The sequence below is a fragment of the Schistocerca piceifrons genome, chromosome 3, assembly GCF_021461385.2.
Source record: "Schistocerca piceifrons isolate TAMUIC-IGC-003096 chromosome 3, iqSchPice1.1, whole genome shotgun sequence".
Taxonomy (NCBI): domain Eukaryota; kingdom Metazoa; phylum Arthropoda; class Insecta; order Orthoptera; family Acrididae; genus Schistocerca; species Schistocerca piceifrons.
Genome location: NC_060140.1, coordinates 141,253,462 through 141,276,173, shown reverse-complemented (window position 1 = coordinate 141,276,173; position 22,712 = coordinate 141,253,462). Strand labels below are relative to the sequence as shown.

At 40.9% G+C, this 22,712-nt stretch overlaps 1 protein-coding gene across 1 annotated transcript in view; it reads left to right on the top strand.

Annotated features, from left to right (window-relative positions):
- Positions 1-504: 504 nt before the first annotated feature.
- Positions 505-22,712, top strand: part of LOC124788467 (tyrosine-protein kinase receptor torso-like) — a 151,629-nt gene continuing 129,421 nt past the window's right edge. Inside the window, exons 1-2 of the mRNA XM_047255737.1 lie at positions 505-597; positions 19,238-19,263. Coding sequence (XP_047111693.1) covers positions 513-597; positions 19,238-19,263 — 111 coding nt within the window. The 5' untranslated portion in view covers positions 505-512. The remainder of the gene's footprint in view (positions 598-19,237; positions 19,264-22,712) is intronic.

The following is a 22,712-nucleotide window of genomic DNA, read 5'->3' as shown; positions in this document are numbered from 1 at the left end:
ACTCTTTATTTCTTTTTAGTCATTTTTTGTGGAAATATTTAGTACTTCTTAGTCTTTGTACATTTTTTACAAGCTTGCGGGTCGCACGTGTGTCGTCAATATTGCACGTATTGGTAGCTAATGTTGTGTCTTTGTGTTCGTCTTGAGGGTTTTCACGGACGCTGTAGTCGCCCAAACGCACCATACAAGTTACGTCTCCTTGGTCGCTCTTCTGTGTGGGAGCATTTGCTGTCATGTAGGAAGCACAAACCAAGAGATGCTTTGGGTGCTTGAGACAATAAGCCATCGACCGGCAGTGCTTTATTCGTTTGGGCAAATGCCAGTTGCCGCTGTTTCCTATGGGTTGTGCTGGTCGTCCAGGGTACGTGGAGGTGTCGTCCATAATGATAGATCCTTCCGCTGTACATCGTTTTGCTGACATCGAGTGTTTTATAGTCAATGTTACAACAACAACAAGGAGAGCGCCTGCGTTGCGTTCGTCTTCGACCACCGAGACTCCTCCAGGTACCGCCATGTTGTCACCAGGCGGACAACAGCAGTGGACCACGGCGGATCTCTTCAATCAGACACTGACCCCTGCAAACGAATCTTTGGCAGGTAAGAAGCGAGCGCGTGTGACGTCAGATTCAACTCGCCTTATGTGTACAATGCCTCTCCACAGGCTGATGTCAAACTTTGGCGAAGTGTGCGCTGTTGCTAAGTTTGTCGATATAATGTTTGTATCCAGACACAAAATATTTATGTTTACATACTACCTTTTACATTTAAGTTTATGTATCAGCTTTTTCGATAGAGTGCAAAGTCTTTCTATGTAATAACATTGAATACGCAATGAACCCCAAAAGTGAAATTTTATCTTCAACAAAATAGCAAGGGCAGAATAAATCATAACATCCACAGGAAATATGTATTTTATGGTTACGACTTCTTTAGAAATAGATAGCATACTAGATTGCCTTTCTTTCTTTATGCATTCGCTCAACATTTCTTTGAGGGGAGCAGAAAATAATAAACTACAACATACATTTTGATTATCAATATATCAACGATACAGAAATAAAATAGTCAGTACTTTCGTAATTTTCACCAGAATAAGATGTTTTGTTCTCCTCGAATGTATAAAATAGCGACTTAATTGCACGTAACAAATATTTGTGTCTTGTGAGTATAATGCTTCAAAGAGAATTAAATTAACTTTAGTTTTCCTCTACGAAATGGAAATCAGCATGAAAAAGTACATGGGATGGTAAAGATTAAAATTACACGGGCTGCGTATCTGGTGTAGTAAACACATACGCTGATAGAAACAGCATATAATGTATTTTCTCGCAAAGCATTGTATTTTTTAATATAATTTGACTGAGACTCTATATATAACAAACTTCCACCTTCACATAGAAAAATCCTTTATCTAATTTACCATGTGCCAAGTAACATACAATTATTATTTTAACATAACAGAATTTCTTAAACATACATGCAGCGAAGGAAGACCAGGCTCGCCGTAGTTGGACAGTTTGAAACGTACAGTATGGCGATTGCGCATGTTCCTAATGTACAGAACGTTATGAGCATTTTATTGTTTTACAACCATTTAAATGTCTTACATCAAATAATACAGAAGTTTTAATTTTTTTTTTAAATCTGAAGATGGCCTTTATGAGACCGTCGAAACCGGTAACCACAGAACATCAGAATCATTCTTCCTGGATATGAATAATATTTTACAAAATTGTGGCGTAGTAGTGCTATACCGTTGTAATGGATCTTGACCTTGTTTCCTGATTTATCAAATTCCTTTTGGCAGAGAAATTGTGTACAGACATACTTTCTATAGAAATATTTGCGAGGTTTAAAACGACATCCAGTATCAGCCACAGCGATACAATATTCCCAATTTTATTTGACCTAGAGTCTGAATGGAGCTTCAGGCCGGCCGAAGTGGCCGTGCGGTTAAAGGCGCTGCAGTCCGGAACCGCAAGACCGCTACGGTCGCAAGTTCGAATCCTGCCTCGGGCATGGATGTTTGTGATGTCCTTAGGTTAGTTAGGTTTAACTAGTTCTAAGTTCTAGGGGACTAATGACCTCAGCAGTTGAGTCCCATAGCGCTCAGAGCCATTTGAACCATTTGGAGCTTCAGACGTTCAGGTAAACAGAAAGGGGAATGTTGTAGAACTGAACAACAAAAAAAAAAAAAAAAAAAAAAAAAAAAAAAAAAAAAAAAAATTCATCAATTTACTATCAAGGGCGATCTGGGATAATACCCTAATGTATGTGGTGGCCATCTAAATGACAGCGATAGTAGTTGACGTGTGATAGACTATAAACTTCAGTGATTAGAACAGGAAAAATAAAGAAAAACAAATAGGTTATCATGTAGATTCACATAAACGGACTTCTACATGTAACGATCCGTTGTTATCAAGAAAGTTTGATAAATAGATACGTTTCAAGAATTAAATAATGACAATCATCAATAACTTTAGATATGTTGGCTGAGTTACCATACGTAATGATCTAGATTTTCTTTTCCAGATGAGAAGAGAAGCTGGAGAAGTTCAGTCCCTGACATTCTGCCACACATAGCAAAGATACAAATCGACATCATCACCGTTCGCCCAATCTTTCATCAACGTTTGTGAAACTCTTGAGACAACTACCTTAGCCAGGTTCACCACGTGTCAGGGTACACATGTGCATTCGCGTGAGGTTCCTAACAAAGATAGAGATCCTGAGTAATTAACAACCCCTATGTATCATTGCAGGAGTCGGACCCGTTCTTAATGAATAAAGTCCAATTCACACTGCCCGCACGGCGTCACAGTCACATCACAGCGCCGTCATGTCAGGGTATATTCACATTGTCATTCAATTCACGACACACCAAGTCACTTCAAGTCACGTGATCTCAACTCGCGTGCCTGTCTTTCAAAAAAATGGTTGAAATGGCTCTGAGCACTATGGGACTTAACTTCTGAGGTCATCAGTCCCCTAGACTTAGAACTACTTAAACCTAACTAACCCAAGGACATCACACACACCCATGCCCGAGGCAGGACTCAAACCTGCGACTGTAGCAGCAGTGCGGTTCCGCAATGAAGCACCTAGAACCACTCGGCCAAAGCTACCGGCGTGCCTGTCCTTAACTGCTCTTTCGCTGGATTTGCGATCTTCGCCAGATGATACTGTTTCTACGTGTGTAATTGCACGTACACAAAGCGGTGACGTATATACTCTTCATCTCAGAGTAGCACTTGCAACCTATGCCCTCAATTATTTACTGGATGTATACCAAACTCTGTCCTCCTGTACAGTTTTTACCGTCTTCAGCTCCCTTTAGTACCGTGGAAGTCATGCTCCCCCTTCTCCTTGTAGTGTTTTACGTATATTCCTTTCCGCTCCTTTTCTGAACAGAACCTGCTCATTCCTTACCTTATCATTCCATCTGATTTTCAACATTCGTATGTAGCACGACAGCTCTAATGCTTCGATTCTCTTCTGTTCCTGTTTTCCCGCAGTCCACTTTCACTACCTTACAATGCTGTACTCCAAAGGTACATTCTCAGAAATTTCTTGCTCAAATTAAGGCCTATTCCCTTGGCCAGGAATACACTTTTTAGCAGTGCTATCTGCGTTTGATTTCCTCTTTGCTCCGTTCGTCACTGATGATTTAGCTGCCGAGATAGCAGAATTCCTTAACTTCATCTACTTCGTGACCATCAATCCTGATGTCACGTTTCTCACTGCTCTTATTTCTACTACTACTCATTACTTTCGTCTTTCTTCAAGTTACTCAGTCCATATTCTGTACTCATTAGACTGTTCATTCCATTCAGTAGACCATGTAATTCTCCCTCACATTCACTGAGGATAGCAATCTCATCGTCGAATATTATCATTGATAGCCTTTCACCTTGAATTTTAATTCCACTCCTGAAACTTTTTTTTTATTTTCATCATTGCTTCTTCGATGTACAGATTGAACAATAGGGGTAAAAGACCACGTCCTTGTCTTACACCCTTTTTAATCCGTACTCTTCATTCTTGCTCGTCCACTCTTGTTATTCCCTCATGGATCTGTGCACATATTGCATTTACCTGTCTCTCCCTGTGACTTACCCCTATTTTTCTCAGAATTTCGAACATCTTGCACCAATTTACATAGTCAAACATTTCTTTCTAGGTCGACAAAGCCTATGAACGTGTCTTGATTTTTCTTTAGTCTTCCTTCCATTATCAACCGCAACGTCAGAATTGCCTCTCTCATGCATTTACTTTTCATAAAGCCCAACCGACTGTCATTTAATACTCAATTTTCTTTTAAATTCTCCTGTATATTATTCTTGTCAGCAACATCTATGCATTAGCTGTTAAGCTGATTGTGTGATAATTCTCACACTTGTCAGCTCTTGCAATCTTTGGCATTGTGTGGATGATATTTTTCCCAAAGTTAAGTGGTGTGTCGCCAGACTCATACATTCTACACACCAATGTGAGTTGTCGTTTTGCTGCCACTTCGCCGGTCGTTGGTGGCCGAGCGGTTCTAGGCGCTTCAGTCTGGAACCGCGCGACCGCTACGGTCGCAGGTTCGAATCCTGCCTCGGGCATGGATGTGTGTGATGTCCTTAGGTAAGTTAGGTTTAAGTAGTTCTATGTTCTAGGGGACTGATGACCTCAGATGTTAAGTCCCATAGTGCTCAGAGCCATTTGAACCTGCCACTTCCTCCAATGATTTTACAGATTCTGTTGGCATGTTGTCTAACCCTTCTGCCTTATTTGATCTTAAGTCTCCAAAGCACTCTTAAATTCCGATTCTAAAGCTGGATCCGATTCTAATGCTGGATTATTCTAGCACATCAGACAAACCTTTCCCCTCATATAGGCTTTCAATATACTCTTCCTACCTAACCACTCTTTCCTCTCCATCTGATGGTGGAATCCCCGTTGCAGACTTAACACTACGATTCTTACCCTTGGTTCTGATTACCCTAAAGGTTATTTTGACTTTCTATATGTTGAATCAGTCCTTCCGAGAATCATTCCTTTCTCAATTGCTTCACATTTTTCATGCCATCACTTCGTCGTAGTTTCCTTGCACTTAATGTTTATTTCGTTCCTCAGTGACTTGTATTTCTGTATTCCTGAATTTCTCTGAACATTTTTGCACTTTCTCTTTTCATCAATCAAATGAACTATTTCTTCTGTTACACATGGTTTCTTCGCAACTACCTTCTTTGTACCTACGTCTTTCTTTCGAACTTGTGTGGTTATTCTTTTTAGAGATGTCCATTCCTCCTCAGCTATACTGCCTACGGACCTATTCCTTACTGCTGTACCTACAGTCTTAGAGAACTTCAAACGTATCTCGTCATTATTTTGTTCTTCGGTATGCCACTTCTTTGCGTTTCCTAACTAATCTCTTAAACTTCAGCCTGCTCTTCATCACTACTGCATTGTGATCTGAGTCTATATTTGTTCGCTGGTACACCTTCAGTCCAGTACCTGGTTTCGGAATCTCTAACTGACCATGATGTAATCTAACTGAAATCTGCCATTATCAGCCGGCCTTTTCCAAGTATATCTCCTCATCTTGTGATTCTTGAATAGAGTATTCGCTATTACTAGTTGAAATTTATCAGAGAACTCAATTAGTCTTTCTCCTCTCTCATTTCTCGTCCCAAGGCCATATTCTCCTGTAACTTTTTCTTCAACTCCTTGCCCTACAACTGCATTCCAGTCTCTCATGACTGTTAGATTATCATCTCCCATTGCGTACTGTATTACTCTTTCATTATCCTCATATACCTTCTCTCTCTCTTCATCTTCAGCTAAGTACGTCGAATTGTATGTCCGAACTATTTTTGTCGGTGTTGGTTTGCTATCGATTCTGGTAAGAACAACCCTATCACTGAACGGTTCACTATATCATACTCTGTACCCAACCTTCCTATTCATGGGGGACTATTCTGGAATCTATTGCCAATGGGAGATCATGATGTTTTCCAATTACAGGCCAGATGTCTCGTGGATAGACATTGTGTGTCTTTAATGCAATGGCATCCACTGCTTTCTGCATCATTATGTCGTTGGCTTTAGGGGCAGTTTCCCACCCCTAATGAGAAGAGAGTGCCCTGAACCTCTGTCCTCTCCTCCGCCTGCTTTGACAAGGCCGTTGGCAGAATGAGGGTGAAGTATTTGGCCGTCAATGCTGATTATTATTCAAAATTTAAGCGTTGGCGGGTTTAGAAACCAGGACCGATGACTCTTTTGATTAGTAATCAAAGACGGTATCCTTGCTTTCTCGTTGGTCTTATTTTATTTGTTATTTTTCGTTAGATATGGCCTTGGTGGACGTCTCATGACACCCGTTCAAGTTCATCGTTGTTCCATTCACTCAGTTTTTTTTTTTTTTATTAAAGAGGGCAGTTAACCCTCTGAGCGAACACGCTGAGGTACCACTGGTGTAGCTTAAATGACATTTACAGGACCCAAATTGTTTGAAGGCTTGCAGGGATTACTTGTATATTAGAGAGTAAACGCAGAAGTGCAAAACAACGGAAAAAAAGAGTATGTGTCCGTAAAACGTCATTACGTGGCAAGAAGCGGAAACTCACACTATACAAGGAACTCGTGGAAGAGGAAACAGCATTTTATAAATACACTCCTGGAAATTGAAATAAGAACACCGTGAATTCATTGTCCCAGGAAGGGGAAACTTTATTGACACATTCCTGGGGTCAGATACATCACATGATCACACTGACAGAACCACAGGCACATAGACACAGGCAACAGAGCATGCACAATGTCGGCACTAGTACAGTGTATATCCACCTTTCGCAGCAATGCAGGCTGCTATTCTCCCATGGAGACGATCGTAGAGATGCTGGATGTAGTCCTGTGGAACGGCTTGCCATGCCATTTCCACCGGGCGCCTCAGTTGGACCAGCGTTCGTGCTGGACGTGCAGACCGCGTGAGACGACGCTTCATCCACTCCCAAACATGCTCAATGGGGGACAGATCCGGAGATCTTGCTGGCCAGGGTAGTTGACTTACACCTTCTAGAGCACGTTGGGTGGCACGGGATACATGCGGACGTGCATTGTCCTGTTGGAACAGCAAGTTCCCTTGCCGGTCTAGGAATGGTAGAACGATGGGTTCGATGACGGTTTGGATGTACCGTGCACTATTCAGTGTCCCCTCGACGATCACCAGTGGTGTACGGCCAGTGTAGGAGATCGCTCCCCACACCATGATGCCGGGTGTTGGCCCTGTGTGCCTCGGTCGTATGCAGTCCTGATTGTGGCGCTCACCTGCACGGCGCCAAACACGCATACGACCATCATTGGCACCAAGGCAGAAGCGACTCTCATCGCTGAAGACGACACGTCTCCATTCGTCCCTCCATTCACGCCTGTCGCGACACCACTGGAGGCGGGCTGCACGATGTTGGGGCGTGAGCGGAAGACGGCCTAACGGTGTGCGGGACCGTAGCCCAGCTTCATGGAGACGGTTGCGAATGGTCCTCGCCGATACCCCAGGAGCAACAGTGTCCCTAATTTGCTGGGAAGTGGCGGTGCGGTCCCCTACGGCACTGCGTAGGATCCTACGGTCTTGGCGTGCATCCGTGCGTCGCTGCGGTCCGGTCCCAGGTCGACGGGCACGTGCACCTTCCGCTGACCACTGGCGACAACATCGATGTACTGTGGAGACCTCACGCCCCACGTGTTGAGCAATTCGGCGGTACGTCCACGCGGCCTCCCGCATGCCCACTATACGCCCTCGCTCAAAGTTCGTCAACTGCACATACGGTTCACGTCCACACTGTCGCGGCATTCTACCAGTGTTAAAGACTGCGATGGAGCTCCGTATGCCACGGCAAACTGACTGACACTGACGGCGGCGGTGCACAAATGCTGCGCAGCTAGCGCCATTCGACGGCCAACACCGCGGTTCCTGGTGTGTCCGCTGTGCCGTGCGTGTGATCATTGCTTGTACAGCCCTCTCGCAGTGTCCGGAGCAAGTATGGTGGGTCTGACACACCGGTGTCAATGTGTTCTTTTTTCCATTTCCAGGAGTGTATTTTAGAAAGTAGTGGCACCAGTTCTTTCATTTTTTCACGTCAAACTGCAGCCAGTAGCCAGGATTATTGAAAGGAACATAATAGTACGAGCTACCATCACATCTCTTGAAAAAATGGGTTTGTTTAAGTTTAGTTGTCAGTCCAGTGCCAATTTTTAAGCAATTGCATCTCCCGCAATACCTTTCCCTTCACGATTTATAGGTTTTCTTTAGGTCTTCTACTTAACATATAATACTTCAAGTACGTTATTTTTACTGGGTTAGATAGTACATAAATATCGACCTCTGATGTTTCCAAAGCTGTTTCGCATACAATTCAGAAAGCATTGAAGCATTAAATAAGCCTTCCACAAATACGTATTTTAACAAAAAACACTAATACATTGGTTGACGTATGTTTCACAAAAAAAGCATTTTGCTGTCGTTGTATTGTTTGAAGACTTCAGTCTATTTCCTTATGAAACATTACAGCTGCCTGACAAAATTCAAGGAAACTTGCTGAGTCTACATATAGCACTTTTTCCACTTCAAGTTGCAACCATATTGCAAGAACTTTCAGAGCAAAATATTAAAAACGACACCGGTATTTATAATTATCTAGTATATAAATGCAGCAGTGGATAAGTAATTTAGAAAGTCGTACAGTGCTGACTGCTGTCTCACTACTTTAATTCATCTTTAGTCATTCTTCTTCTTCTTGCGTTACGGCCTCTGTAGGACCACGGGTAGCCCCTTCCTGGACTGCATTTTCCTCTTCTTCTCCCAGAACCTCTTCATTCTCTCTTCTTCTCTCCCGCTCTTCTTCCGAGGTCTTCAGTTTCCGTTTCTCCTGGCGGCTCCACTGGTGACATTCTAATCTTTTCCTGTATTCTTTTCTGTCATTGATCTCCGGCATATTTGTCGGTGTATATTTGTTCCTTTAGTCATTCACTATAAAATTACGAATTTTAACAAAAGAAATAACGATACGAAACAACTTGTAACAAATAATAAAAATGACTAACAACAGAGATTTAGAATAATTTTGTGTATATAGAGTGAAGCGGCTGCTAAAAATCTGTAAGGCCGGGAATCTAACCCGGGTCTCCCGCTTTTTAGGCAGATGCGTTAGCCGTTAAGCCACCCTGGCGCAGTTGTTCACACGGCTACACGAATTACCCTGGCACGCCTCATTTCTCGATCCAGTCTATCTACATAAAATCATATCTTTATGAGACCAAGTGTCTGAAATTGTGCCATTTCACTTAGAATAACAACTGAATGTGGTTGTTTGGAGAGGGGTGGGGAGAGGAGACCAAACAGCGAGGGCATTGACATCATCCGATTAGGGAAGGACGAACCCTTTCAAAGGAATCATCTCGGCATTTGCCTGGACCGATTTAAGGAAATCACGGAAAACCTAAATCAGGACGGCCGGAAGCGGGATTGAACCGTCGTCGTTCCGAATAGGAGTCCAGTGTGCTAGCCACTGCGCCACCTCGCTAGGCACAATAAGAACAGAGTTCAACCACGAAAACCACGACGAAACGAATTATGGGGATGAGCGTATGGCTGTGTATCGGGAGGAAATGTGCTTGGGAGCCACGTGATCAACAACGGATGATGACACCAGCCCTAAAAAACTTTCTGCTAGAGACATCTTGCCGCTGACGTGACAAGACGTTACGTGACTTGTCCAGAGTGGAGGCCGTCATTTGAAATGCCTTGTTGAGTGTTTTTACAGGATGTCACGTGGCGTGATATGACGGCCAGTGTGAATTTGCCTTAACTCGGTAGTGAACTTACTATCGGGCTATCAATTATATTTCGAAGCTCCACAAAAATTAAGTGCAAATTTATCCCTTATTATAAATTCAGAGAGGAGGAAGACGGTAATAGTTTCCTGAGGTACCCAGGAACAACTTTCCCGAATCTGATTTCGCATGCGACCATTTCTAGAAGATTTAATTGTATGCTCAAGGTCGCGGTAATCACTGAATTCACGTGAAAATTCAAACTGTCCACCTTGTTTCTTAAAAGGCGATAGTGTTTCGATAGCTGTATCCCAGGCACGTTGGGAATCCTCCCAGGACAGAAGATCTTCTTGATGCAATAATTTACCCACAGCCGTATGTATTGTATAAATTTATTTTATTTTTTGAACTTCTATGTGCTACCAGTTTCGGCATTACATTGATGCCATCTTCAGGCCCCACTCGTCATAGTCGTAAACTCGCTATACACGGAAGGAGCCATATAACTGGATTTTAACGGAGGGCAGTTAACCCTCTGACCGAACAAACTGAGCTACGACGGGTGTAGTTTAAATGATCCATTATGGATCAACGAAGATCAGACAGAAGACGTTGTCTGTTCTCTAAATTGCAGCAGCTAGTGCTTGGCTGCCGCCCCTTGCTGCAGTTGGTAGTATTACTATCACTGGAGCGTTATCACTTCAAGTAAATAAATGTCGAGTGCACCACTAACCCAGACCCATTTGGCAGCATCTCTTTGGGCCTGGTTGCATCAAGATGAATTCAATGCGAACGCGCTATGTCCTTGGATATTACTGTCTCAAGTTTGCTTGTTCTTCGCTTTGAGCACAAGCTAGTAATGTCTGTCTCCTACTGGCCTCACCTTTTTTCACTCTGCATTTGCGACTACGTGGTGCACCTGCCGGAAAGCTATATCTTCCTCCCTGTGGTAACAAGTTGCTGCTACAGCCCGCTTTTGTCACTTCCATCATTATCTCACTGGGGCAACTGCCTTTCTAACATGTCACGATTCTCACATACATTTTGAACTTCCCAGCACGTTAATAATGCTGGTGCCGTTGAAGCCATTTTGTAACTTTATACGAGTATGTTGATTAGTGTATCGATTGTTTGATTTTCTTGCCAACGTCTCCGTTATCCATACTTGGTGTTAACACGTCAGTGGAGGCTGCTCTTGGTTATGTTCGGTTCTGTTTATGAATTCCGACAGAATACATCCAATTGATGAACACTGATCTGTTTCATTGGTGCTAAATGGCCTGTCCACTTTTCTCGTTCTCCTAATGAAGCCACTCTGTATGTAGGATTGAAGTCGATTGCCATTAACTGACGAGAATGAGTAAGGAATCAGTCCGGTTTCTAATACCTTGTAAATTTCCTCTTCAAAAGGCAGAGCCAGTTGCTGCGGCCTGCTAATTCTGGGGCGCGTTATTTTCTAACTGCCACCCGGTGTTTGAACATAGTGGGGCTAACAAATCATTGACAGCGGAGTAGGTGGATATAAAAGAAACTCAACATTTTCGAAAATAGTATCTCGAGGAAGATCTATTGATCTTTGAATGCTAATACAAATACAGGCAATGGACAACCGACTGTAGTCATTGTTTGCCTTAACTGTTCGCCAGTTTCGGCTGTTTAAACGAGACGCGAAGGACATTAAGCGTTTTCTCGCACGCGCCCATTATACTTGGATTCATTATTACACACCTGGAACAATGGGTATCTTTAGTTGTATTTATTCCAAAGAAAGTTTAACGAGTTTAGGAGTGATAGTACGGGAATCCCCGAGAGGTGTGCGTAACAGTTTGATCATAATTTAACATTTCTTTATTTCGTTAAAACACTCAAACACAATATCGCTACCAGGAGGAGCGACCTCCAGATTAACCTTGTATTTTATTAATAATTAAGAAACCAAGAAGCCAGAATCATAAAAATGGTGTCGAAGAACCCTCTTAAAATTTGGCCAATCGTAACACAGACATTTAAAGGGGGCGTCTAATAACAAATAAAACAGTTTTACACCACTAATTCTTATTGAAAATGCAATCTTTAACCAGATCTAAGCCTGGAGACTATTAATTGAATACAGGCGAGCAAGAAGTTACCTCAGGAAATAATGTGCCGCAGGGATTGATATTCTAAAACGCCAAAAACTGCTTTAAACAACTGAGACAACTTTCTTAGAATAAACGTTGAATGTCGGCCACCAACACTGTCCTCACCAGTTGCATTACTAAATATTCTGACTTCATTTTCTCATAAACTACCCCGGCCGGCTCTCTTGGCCAAGAATGCCCTTTTTGCCAGTAGTAGACTGCTTTATATGTCGTCCTCGCTCCGTCCGCCATTGGTTATTTCACTGCCTAGGTAGCAGAAGTCCTCGTCTACTTCGTGACCATAAATCCTAAGTTTCTCGCTGTTTTCATTTCTGCTACTCCTCATTACTTTTGTCTTTCTTCTATTTACTATCAATCCATATTCTTTACTCGTTAGACTGTTCATGTCATTCAGCTGATCGTGTAATTCGTCTTCATTTTCACTCAGGATAGCAATTTCACCAGCGAATCGTATGATTGATATCCTCTCATCCTGAATTTTAATTCCACTCCTGAACCTTTCTTTTATTTCAGCCATTGCTTCTTATATGTTCAGATTGAATAGTACGGTCGAAAGACTCGTCCCTGCCTTACATCCTTTTTAATCCCAGCACTTCGTTCTTGCTCGTCCACTCTTATCATTGCCTCTTGGCTCTTGTACATTTTATTACCCGTCTCTCCCTATAGCACACCTGCATTTTTCTCAGAATTTCAAACATATTGCATCCGTTTACCTCTTCGAACGCTTTTTCCAGGTCGACAAATCCTATGAACGTGTCTTGATTTTTCTTTAGTCTTGCTTCCATTATAAACGTCAGAGTTGCCCCTCTGGTGCATTTATCTTTATTAAAGAAAAATTGATGGTCATTTAACACAGTCTCAGTTTTCTTTTCTGTTCTTCTGTATATTATTCTTCGATGCATGAGCTGTTAAGCTGATTGTGCGACGATTATCGTGCTTGTCAGCTCTTGCAGTCTTCGGAATTGTGTGGTGATACTTGTATGAAAGTCAGATGGTATGTCGTCAGACGCACACACTCTGTACAGCAAAGTGAATAGTGGTTTTGTTGCCACTTCACTCAATAATTTTAGAAATTCTAATGGAATGTTATCTATCCTTTCTGTCTTATTTGACCCTAAGTCCTCCAAAGCTCTTTGAAATTCGGATTCTAATACTGTATTCCCTATCTCATCTAAATCGAATCTCTTATCGAATCAGACAAATGTTCCTTCTCATAGAGACTTTCAATGTATTCTTTGCACCTATCCGTTCTCTCCTCCGCATTTAACGGTGGAGTTCCCGTTAATGTTACCACACTTGCTTTTAGTGTCAGCGAAGGTTGTTTTGACCTGTATGCTGAGACTTTCCTTCCGACAGTAATTTTTTTGATTCCTTCACATTTTTCATGGAGTCATTTTGTCTTAGTTTCCCTGCGCTTCCTATTTATTTCATTGCTTATCGTCTTGTTTTTCTGTAGTCCTGAGATCCCCGGAACATTTTTGTTCTTCTTCCTTTCATAGATCAACTTAAGTATTTCTTCCGTTGCCCATGGTTTCTTCGCAGTTACCTTCTTTTTACCTATGTTTTTCTTTCCATCTTCTGTGATTGCCCTTTATAGAGATGGCCATTCCGCTTCAACTGTACTGCCTACTAAGCTATTCCTTATTGCTGTAGGTAAGTAGTTAAATAAGTTCTGCTACTTTGAAGATATGCAAACTTAGTAACGCGATCTGACTCGAAAATGTATAGAGTACTGTCATTCAACACAATCTTTATAAATTCAGAGCACCGTAAAGAAATGAGGTTCTGCATGACTAATAAGTGTAAATAGTACTTTAATCAATAGGTTCGTGAACGCTACATGTGTTACCTCTCCGTTCATAGCATTCAGCTGTGCCATGGGCTTGCCTCCCCTTTTGTGTGTGCACATAAATGTCAAAAAGAGTTTGTTATCAGTATGAGCACTTGCAGCACTAATCACTAATTCGTTTCGTGCATAAACGTGGCGTTGGGTGAGTCAGCCCACACAACACAAGGTATCGCTGCAACAGACAGCAGCCAACTATACGACGACCTACCATTTTTATTTTATCAGCAAATGAAAACTGAGTAGCATGCAGAGAGATTCTATTTATTATTATCTATATCTGTTTCTGAGTGGAGATCCGGCTAAGTAGCTGCGACTTGTGTATTTAACCTTCGTAGCACGACCAGATGGCAGCTTAGCAGAGTAGCACATTCCAACAGATCAAGTAGAAGAGTGATATAGTTCTGGCAAATTCTTACAACGTATGTTAAGTAAAACAAAAACTGTATTGACTTTAAAGACAACAGAAAAACTTCACAACATTGTAATGATATTCCAGCCTACATTCAACTTTACAGACAAAGGGAGCATCACCTGAAGTATGTAATTTTGATTTCTTAAAAAAAACTTACACTCCACGAAAAGCTAACTTCGATGATTTTCTGATGGCAAGGAACTGATTACAGCAATCAGCGATGCACTAACCAGCTTCCAAGCATTTACGAACAGCAATTTTTAAATTCCTATTTCACTGTGCAGAAACTCGCTATCGGTTACCTAAGCGCGGAGTACTGCAAATAAGCATCCCCAAAATAATCTCGCCAAGCGGAGATAACCTTCATCACGTGAAGGAAAATTGTGTTGGTCTCACCCGGTCCTTGTGCACTGCAGTGCCTGCTTAGTTTCATGGGCTTAGGCCAGACCCGCATGGCTTCTTTCTCAACATCACAAACACAGCACAAACTGCCTTTTCGTTAATACTATACGAGATGGAGACAAGAAAAGACCACCAGTAATAGCAGACTCCTTTCAAACAAGCAACACGGCATGTTCCGCACCCCCGAACGAATACTACTGGCTGAGAGGAAAACCGAATCGCCAGAGACTAAAGTTCGTGGCAATGAGCATGCAAAGAATTTGCTAAAGGGCTGGCATCGATATATCGAAATTAGTTAGAGCAGGATCTCGTAGATTATAGGAAATGTAGGCATAGCGACACATAAAAAGACACTGTGTGGGTATGAAAGTCCTGGCTGACAGGCACCTTTCAATTGTAAGTTCGTCCACAGATCCAGTTAAAGGAATGAAGCAATAAATGCATTAAGTAAGGTATCTGATTACGTGAAATTTTACATAGATGGGAACGAAAATAACAGATTTCTTCGTCTGAAGCTTAAAATGAAGAGTATTTCGTTTCAGTGCTCTGAGCTGTTTAGGTATGACTCACAACTTCCCTGGCACCATCTGCTGTACCATCACCACTTTCGAAAAGTGGCCTGTGGCCAAACCATTTCTCCCCGATAGGCTGTTAGTCCAGCAAGACTTGCAAACGACGTTCTGTTAAGTTTGTAAACGAGGACAGAGGGCGATCCTGTAGGAGGAACATCCACAACTGACCATCATACCAGAGGTTGAAAATACCGCTACAGTTGTAAAGTCCTTTTATTATTACGTGACCGGTTTCGGTCTCTTATAAGCCCATCTTCAGGTGTCTTACTGAAAACAGCAAGAGACGGGAGATAATTTTTACACGCAGCAATACATATAAGAAACAAAATTTTCATAATAATTTTTAAAAACTGAAAAATCCGCCGATCGGGCTAGGTGCTGTGAAACCTACGTCAACGCGAAAGAGGCAACAGAGAGTGTAAGGACGACTGCCTGGGTAGAGAAATATACAAATAATAGCAGGACACGTACACTTTGTACTGTGACCCCTGAGCGCCGCGGCGGATGTGTACAAGGCGCAGTGTCCTACCTACGATCGCAGATGAGGGAGTAGCAGATGCGAAGGAGGAAGCAAACTGGTAAACCAGAGTGGCAAAAGTGCTGCCATCTCTTGACAGGGAGAAGAACGTAAGGCCACTAGTCCGGCCGTTCACAATTAAAATTAGTAGTTTACACATAAAATGAAGAAAAAAAACGTAAAAATTACATAAAAAGGCACGAAATAAGTTAAAAGTACATTAAGCGTAGTAAAGAAGCATGTTGAACAGAACAGTACAGAATTGTAGTAAAACTGAGTGGACGCTGCGATGTTGTTGTTGTTGTGGTCTTCAGTCCTGAGACTGGGTTGATGCAGCTTTCCATGCTACTCTATCCTGTGCAAGCTTCTTCATCTCCCAGTACTTACTGTAACCTACATCCTTCTGAATCTGTTTAGTGTATTCATCTCTTGGTCTCCCTCTACGATTTTTACCCTCCACGCTGCGCTCCAGTACTAAATTGGTGATCCCTTGATGCCTCAGAACATTGTCCTACCAAACGATCCCCAATCCTATTCAATACCTCCTCTTTAGTTATGTGATCTACCCATCTAATCTTCAGCATTCTTCTGTAGCACCACATTTCTAAAGCTTCTATTCTCTTCTTGTCCAAACTATTTATCGTCCATGTTTCACTTCCATACATGGCTGCACTCCATACAAATACTTTCAGAAACGACTTCCTGACACTTAAATCTGTACTCGATGTTAACAAATTTCTCTTCTTCAGAAACGCTTTCCTTGCCATTGCTAGTCTACATTTTATATCCTCTCTACTTCGACGATCATCAGTTATTTTGCTCCCCAAATAACAAAACTCCTTTACTACTTCAAGTGTCTCATTTCCTAATCTAATTCCCTCAGCTTCATCCGATTTAACTGATCTTCCCCGAGGTCGGCTTCCACTAGTTTTTCCATTCGTCTGTAAAGAATTCACGTTAGTATTTTGCAGACGCCGGCCGCTGGTGGCCGATCGGTTCTAGGCGCTCCAGTCTGCAACCGCGCGACCGCTGCGGTCGCAGGTTCGAATCCTGCCTCAGGCATGGATGTGTGTGATGTCCTTAGGCTAGTTAGGTTTAAGTAGTTCTAGGGGACTGATGACCTCAGATGTTAAGTCCCATAGTGCTCAGAGGCATTTGAACCATTTATTTTGCAGCCGTGACTTATTAAACTGATAGTTCGGTAATGTTCACATCTGTCAACACCTGCTTTCTTTGGGATTGGAATTATTATATTTTTCTTGAAATCTGAGGGTATTTCCCCTGTCTCATATATCTTGCTTACCATATGGTAGAGTTTTGTCAGCGATGGCTCTCCCAAGGCTGTCAGTAGTTCTAATGGAATGTTATAAAGTCTATATACGTATAAACCGTAAAACGCCATGAGACTTTCCCCGCTAAATTAGAAACCTACTTGCCACTCATCTAAAGGGAAAGTTTCATTGCGTTTTACGTGTATTTTTTATATAATTTTTCGTTTTTTCTTCATTTTACATGTAAACCACTAATTCAAATTTTGAACGGCCGGGCTAGTGGCCCCGAGTTCTTCTCCCCGTCAACAGAAGGCAGCAGTTTTGCCACTCTGGTTTACCAGTTTGCTTCCTCCTCCTCATCCGCTCTTCCCTGTTGTGCGCTCATAGGTTGTAAACCGCGCATTGTACACGTCCATAGCGGGGCTCGGGGATCACAGCACAAAGTGTCCTGCTGTTATTTATATATCTCTCTACCCAGGCAGTCGTCTGTAGCACTATCTGGTGTCGCTTTCGCATTGACATAGGTTTCACAGCACCTAGCCCGACCGGCGGTTTTGTAATGTTTTTAAAATTTTTTAATGAAAATTCTTGTTTTTATGCTTATTGCTGCGTGTAAAAATTATCTCCCGCCTCTTGCTATTTTTAGTACGACACCTGAAGATGGGTTTGTAAGAGCCAGAAACCGGTTGTGTGATAATAAAAGAACTTTACAACTGTAGCGGTATTTTCAACCTCTGGTAGGAAAGAGGGGCAGGCAGAGCCTAAGGCCTGGGGAAGGATCGTCAGCTATGCTTGCATAGCTCAGTCGGTAAGAGCATTACCCGCGCAGGGTTCTGGGTTTGAGTCCCAGTCCGGGATTCAGTTTCAGTCAGTTAGGAAGTTTCAGAACAGAGCAGTCTCTGTTGCAAATTGATTTATCCTGGAAAAAGGAAAATCAGTTGATCGTTATAAATACGAAAATTTCCCTTACGAAGAGCAAAGATAATTACAATCCTTAGCTCACAAACGAAGCTGATCGGTGCAGAAAATGGAAAGTCAGTAGATGAGAATAGTATAAAATTTGTGAAAAACGGTCTATATCGCAATGGTTACTTTACTTAAAATGACTGGTTTTGGTTTAGTCTTAGATCATCTTCAGAATAACACTGTGAAGGATAGAAATCAGATTGTTGCTCACTATTTTTAACTACGTGTTCTGTCCTATAGGCGCTACTTTCTTATAATTATTCAGTTTTAGGTAAGCTGTGACTTCAAATTATGTGTACTTTTTGTAAATCGTTCCCCATTGGCTGACGTCGATGACATACAAACCAAAAGCGCCTTCGCCAGACCTATACAACGAAATGCTGCCTATCAAACAGCAGCAGTTTTAGCAATTGAGGTCTACTGATTGTTCTGAACATTGTTCACTTCAGCTGATGGGTAAAGACTCTTCGATTTTAATAAGCATAAATTAGTTTATTTTAAGTCACTGACTTATGTACGATTTCTATCATTCACAGTGCTATTCTGAAGATGGCTTAAGATTAGGCAGAAACCGGTAATTTTAAATAAAATAACCAATGCAATCTGGACTACCTTTTAATAATTTCATTTAACTTACAAGATCGCTGTTCTCTGAAAATGTTACCAAAAGTCTGAAATGAGATCGTGGGATATCTTGAAATATAAACCATTTTCCTCTTCAGTGTCATGATATGGATATTAATGACAACTTTTTCATAATTCACTTATATGTATAGCAGAAATCGGAATAACTTAATGTGACTAAGAAGTTGTCTCAGAGGAGGCAGTAGAGGTGGTAAAATCCTTACTTCATCGCAGGAGCGACAATTTAACTATTGGTAAAAGACATTGAAAAAAGGATATAGATCAAATGCGGCTGACAGTTTACTGTCTTTCGAATAATGGTCTTAAAATGTTGAAAAAATTGGAAGCTCGACATATTGTTCAACGTTCCCAGACCGTTGTTTAATGAGGGATGAAAGTTACCATACTGAACGCTGAGAAACCTCACTTAGTAGATTCTTTGCGAATTTGAATTAAGATTGTGGAGATCAACATACTTCGCAGAAATACACTGTAGTTTAGTAAATAAGATGAAAAGTCGAAGTAATAGATTGACCCGCATTTCTTCTTTGCGCCTCCTAGAATCCTGTGTAGTGGCGGCTGAATATTTATTGCAAGGTTACCACACAAGGAACTTAAAACATTGTACTAGTAATAAAACTCATAGCTCTGTTTTCTTCTCTTTCAGATCCAAATGCCCGGTCAAAAGTGGAGGTAAGAAGAAAATTCACGTTTTTATTAATAGTGTACTTATGTAGATAAGCTTCGTTAGTAACTATCGAATTTGCAAAAATGAAACATAAAATTTAATTTCAGTTGCCTCATTCAAGTTGGAAGTATATCGCGGAATACAATTTTCTAAAATACAACTAATGCAGTTGTCTATTGCTGCCACTTACGTTACTGAGAAGAGGGAGACACCAGTTCTATCTGTATTGCAGAATTTTATGCCTGAACGCTTTGAGAAAGGAAAAAATTTATGACACATCGCATGTTTCTCCAACTGCAGTTAAGGGGAGTTAGAACGGAAATTTTTTTTACAAATTTTCGGATTTTTATCTGATTATAAAATGTGCGATTTTCCAAATAAAGTGATGTACATATATCACTTATAAACTCACATGGGAAGTATTTCATTTTCTTTTTCTTTTTTTTTTTAGCTATAGCCTGCACCGGTCGAAAATTTTAAAATTTTTACGTGCATTCAACACATCTGCACTGTCTTCTTAAGTTTCACATTCATGTGATGGTGATCGTTCAGGTCGGTTATCATTAAATTTCTTCTTGTAGTGAGTGCAGTAGTTACTGGACAATGGATGTGTGTACTTGAAGACTGAAATATTTCTGCAATACCTCTGATAAATTTCCAACAACTGGGAAGTGTTTTTCACTTTTCTTAAGCACCACTTTCTTGTGTCTTTTTTCATAGTCCACACATCTCACTCTTTCACTATTGTTTTTCCTCACTGACATTGCATCTAACATAAAGTTCAAACCAAATACAAAACTCGATGCAGACTGGTTTATGTGCAAGTTTTCACTCATTATGTTACAAACAGAAGAGCACTGGAAAAAGTTTTGCCAACATGCATATTTTACAGTAGAAATTCAGTGATGCGAAATACGCAGAATGTTGAAAAATTTTTCACACTTTACACAGAAAAATATTGCCCACTGTGTTTGCACTGACTATTAACATATTAACCGAACAATATTTTGTGTAATTCTTATAAGTTTTCGGGTGAGGTTTTTCGAGTAAATAATTCACAAAAACTCATAAAAATGCAATTTTTTTTACATTTTTAGTAATAAACATTTACGTAATACGGATAGCTGGAGTGGAGAAAATATGGTTTAAAATTACATCAGGAGTATCTGGTAATATGACAGAAAAGATAGAAAAAAAATTTTTAATGGAAAAATTAACTTAAATTTCATATTTTCATCTTAAATTTGTAAGTTAAAGGAAGCCCATAAGTGTGCAGTGTCAACTAAATTTCAACACACTACGAGGGAGCTTTAACGCAAAACATCTGCTAGGCCTCTTGTACTTTTGGTTTATTATATATATCAAAAAGAATCATTCGATTTGGCATTTCTATATTTCTGAAACTAATAAACATAAACAATGTATTTTGTTTTTCTGATACCTTTTCATAAGTGATAAATATGCCTCCCTTGAGAAACACAGCATGTGTCACTGCGGTACTCAAATTGTTCTCATACTGCAGGGAGCATATCTTGAGTTACAGCTTCCACAGCTGCTGTTATGAGATGTCTCAGATCATTCATTGCTGCTGGTAATGGAGACACATTAACAGAGTCTTTTAGAAACTCCCACAAAGAAATAAACACACACAGTCAGGTCTTAAGTCTGAATCATTTGGTCCAGTGTGACCAATCCACGATTCAGTAAGCCTTTGATTTAAAAATTCCCACACTTCCAGATGCCAGTGTGGCAGCGCCCCATCCTGTTGCTAAATGAAGTCGTCCAAGTCAGTCTCCAACCGTCGGAAAACAAAGTTAAAAGCACACTAAGATATGTGCTTTCTGTAACAGTGTTCTCGGCAAAGTTGGTAATTTTTTTATGTAGAAGACTCGGGATTTCTGTGTTGTAATGGTCATGTCCAGAAGAGAATGGGCAACTCAAGGTTTGAGAGACAAGAAACTTCCTCTTAACTTCTCATGATTGGGATTCACAGTCATATAATATTTTTTAAAACACATCATCGTCGCCGTTGACTGTATGAAATATTTATTATTACGATTGCAATTTCGGCCTTAGGGCCATTTTCAAGTAACATTGCAAAAGTTACGTTCTGTCAGAATATAAGACTATCTGACTTGAGTACATGTCGTCGTCAAAATGCAGCCTTTTGAATGCTCAGTGCTCATAGGATCCGATCAGTGGTCATAGGATCTGGTGGGACTCTCGCATTCAAAAGGCTGCATTTTGCCGACGACACGTAACTTTTGCAGTGTTACTTGAAAATGGCCCTAAGACCGAAATTGCAATCGTAATAATAAATATTTCATACAGTCAACGGTGACTATGATGTCTTTTAAGAAAGAAACATTCTGATGGTAAAACCATGAGAGGCAGGCTGACGGACTAAATAATTGATGAACTACAGTAGTATTATGGGATGGCCATTAGAAATAATACTGAGGATTAGTTGAAAATGAAGCAGGCAGTAAGGGCTACCTTCGTCCACAGACTGTCAACTGATGAAAAACTAGTACACCACCTTTGCCCTGATTCTTGGTGCAGCTACCGCAATGCCCAGTACTCAAACAGTTCATACAACCATAAACACTCCATCCCAGCAGCAGTCACGGATATCATAAAACCTATTTACAGAGACATGGCAAATCCTCAATTGCTGAAGAAATGTCTGCATAGTCAGACTCAAAATGCAAATGAGTCTTTCAATAATGTCATATGGACTCGCTTAGCAAAAAATGCTTTTGTTGGAATGAAGACACTGAAGTGGGGGTCAGTGATACTGTTATTGCTTTTCATGATGGCAACATTGGTAGGGTGAAAGCGCTACAGCAAATGGGACTTAATCCTGGAGCAAAATGCATCAGAGAACTTGAACAGATAGACAAGATTCGCATTGATAAAGCAGAGTATGCAGCACAGTTGGCCGCTAAGGAGTCTAGAAATAAGAAAAGAAGAAAAACCTCGGGAAAAGATCAAGAGGATGATATACAGTATGGCGCAGGGTTCTTCTAAGTGACTACAAATAAAAAATTAAGCATATATTGAGTTACACTGTTACAGTCTTTTGAAACTGTAGAAGCCGTTCCTGAAACTTTACATTTTCTGTTGCATTTTTCCCTAAATCTCAGGAATCACTTCGAGTAGAGTATTAAAATTTTCAGGGAGTAGCAACATACATATCCTGAGTCTACTGAACTAAAAGAAGAACATAATGTTATGTATAATTAAAATTATTTAGGATAATGTACAGAAACCTTTAACAGTGTGATTAAAAAAATGTATTTCCGAAAGCAGTGGCTGAAGTGCAATTATTGTAGTTCATTAGACTCAAAACATACAGTTTAATGTCCTGTATAAGTTTCATGTCAATGGCTACAGTGGTTCCTGGAATAAACGAGAAATATGGTGACTTTTTTCTGGAAGAACTATTCGTTTA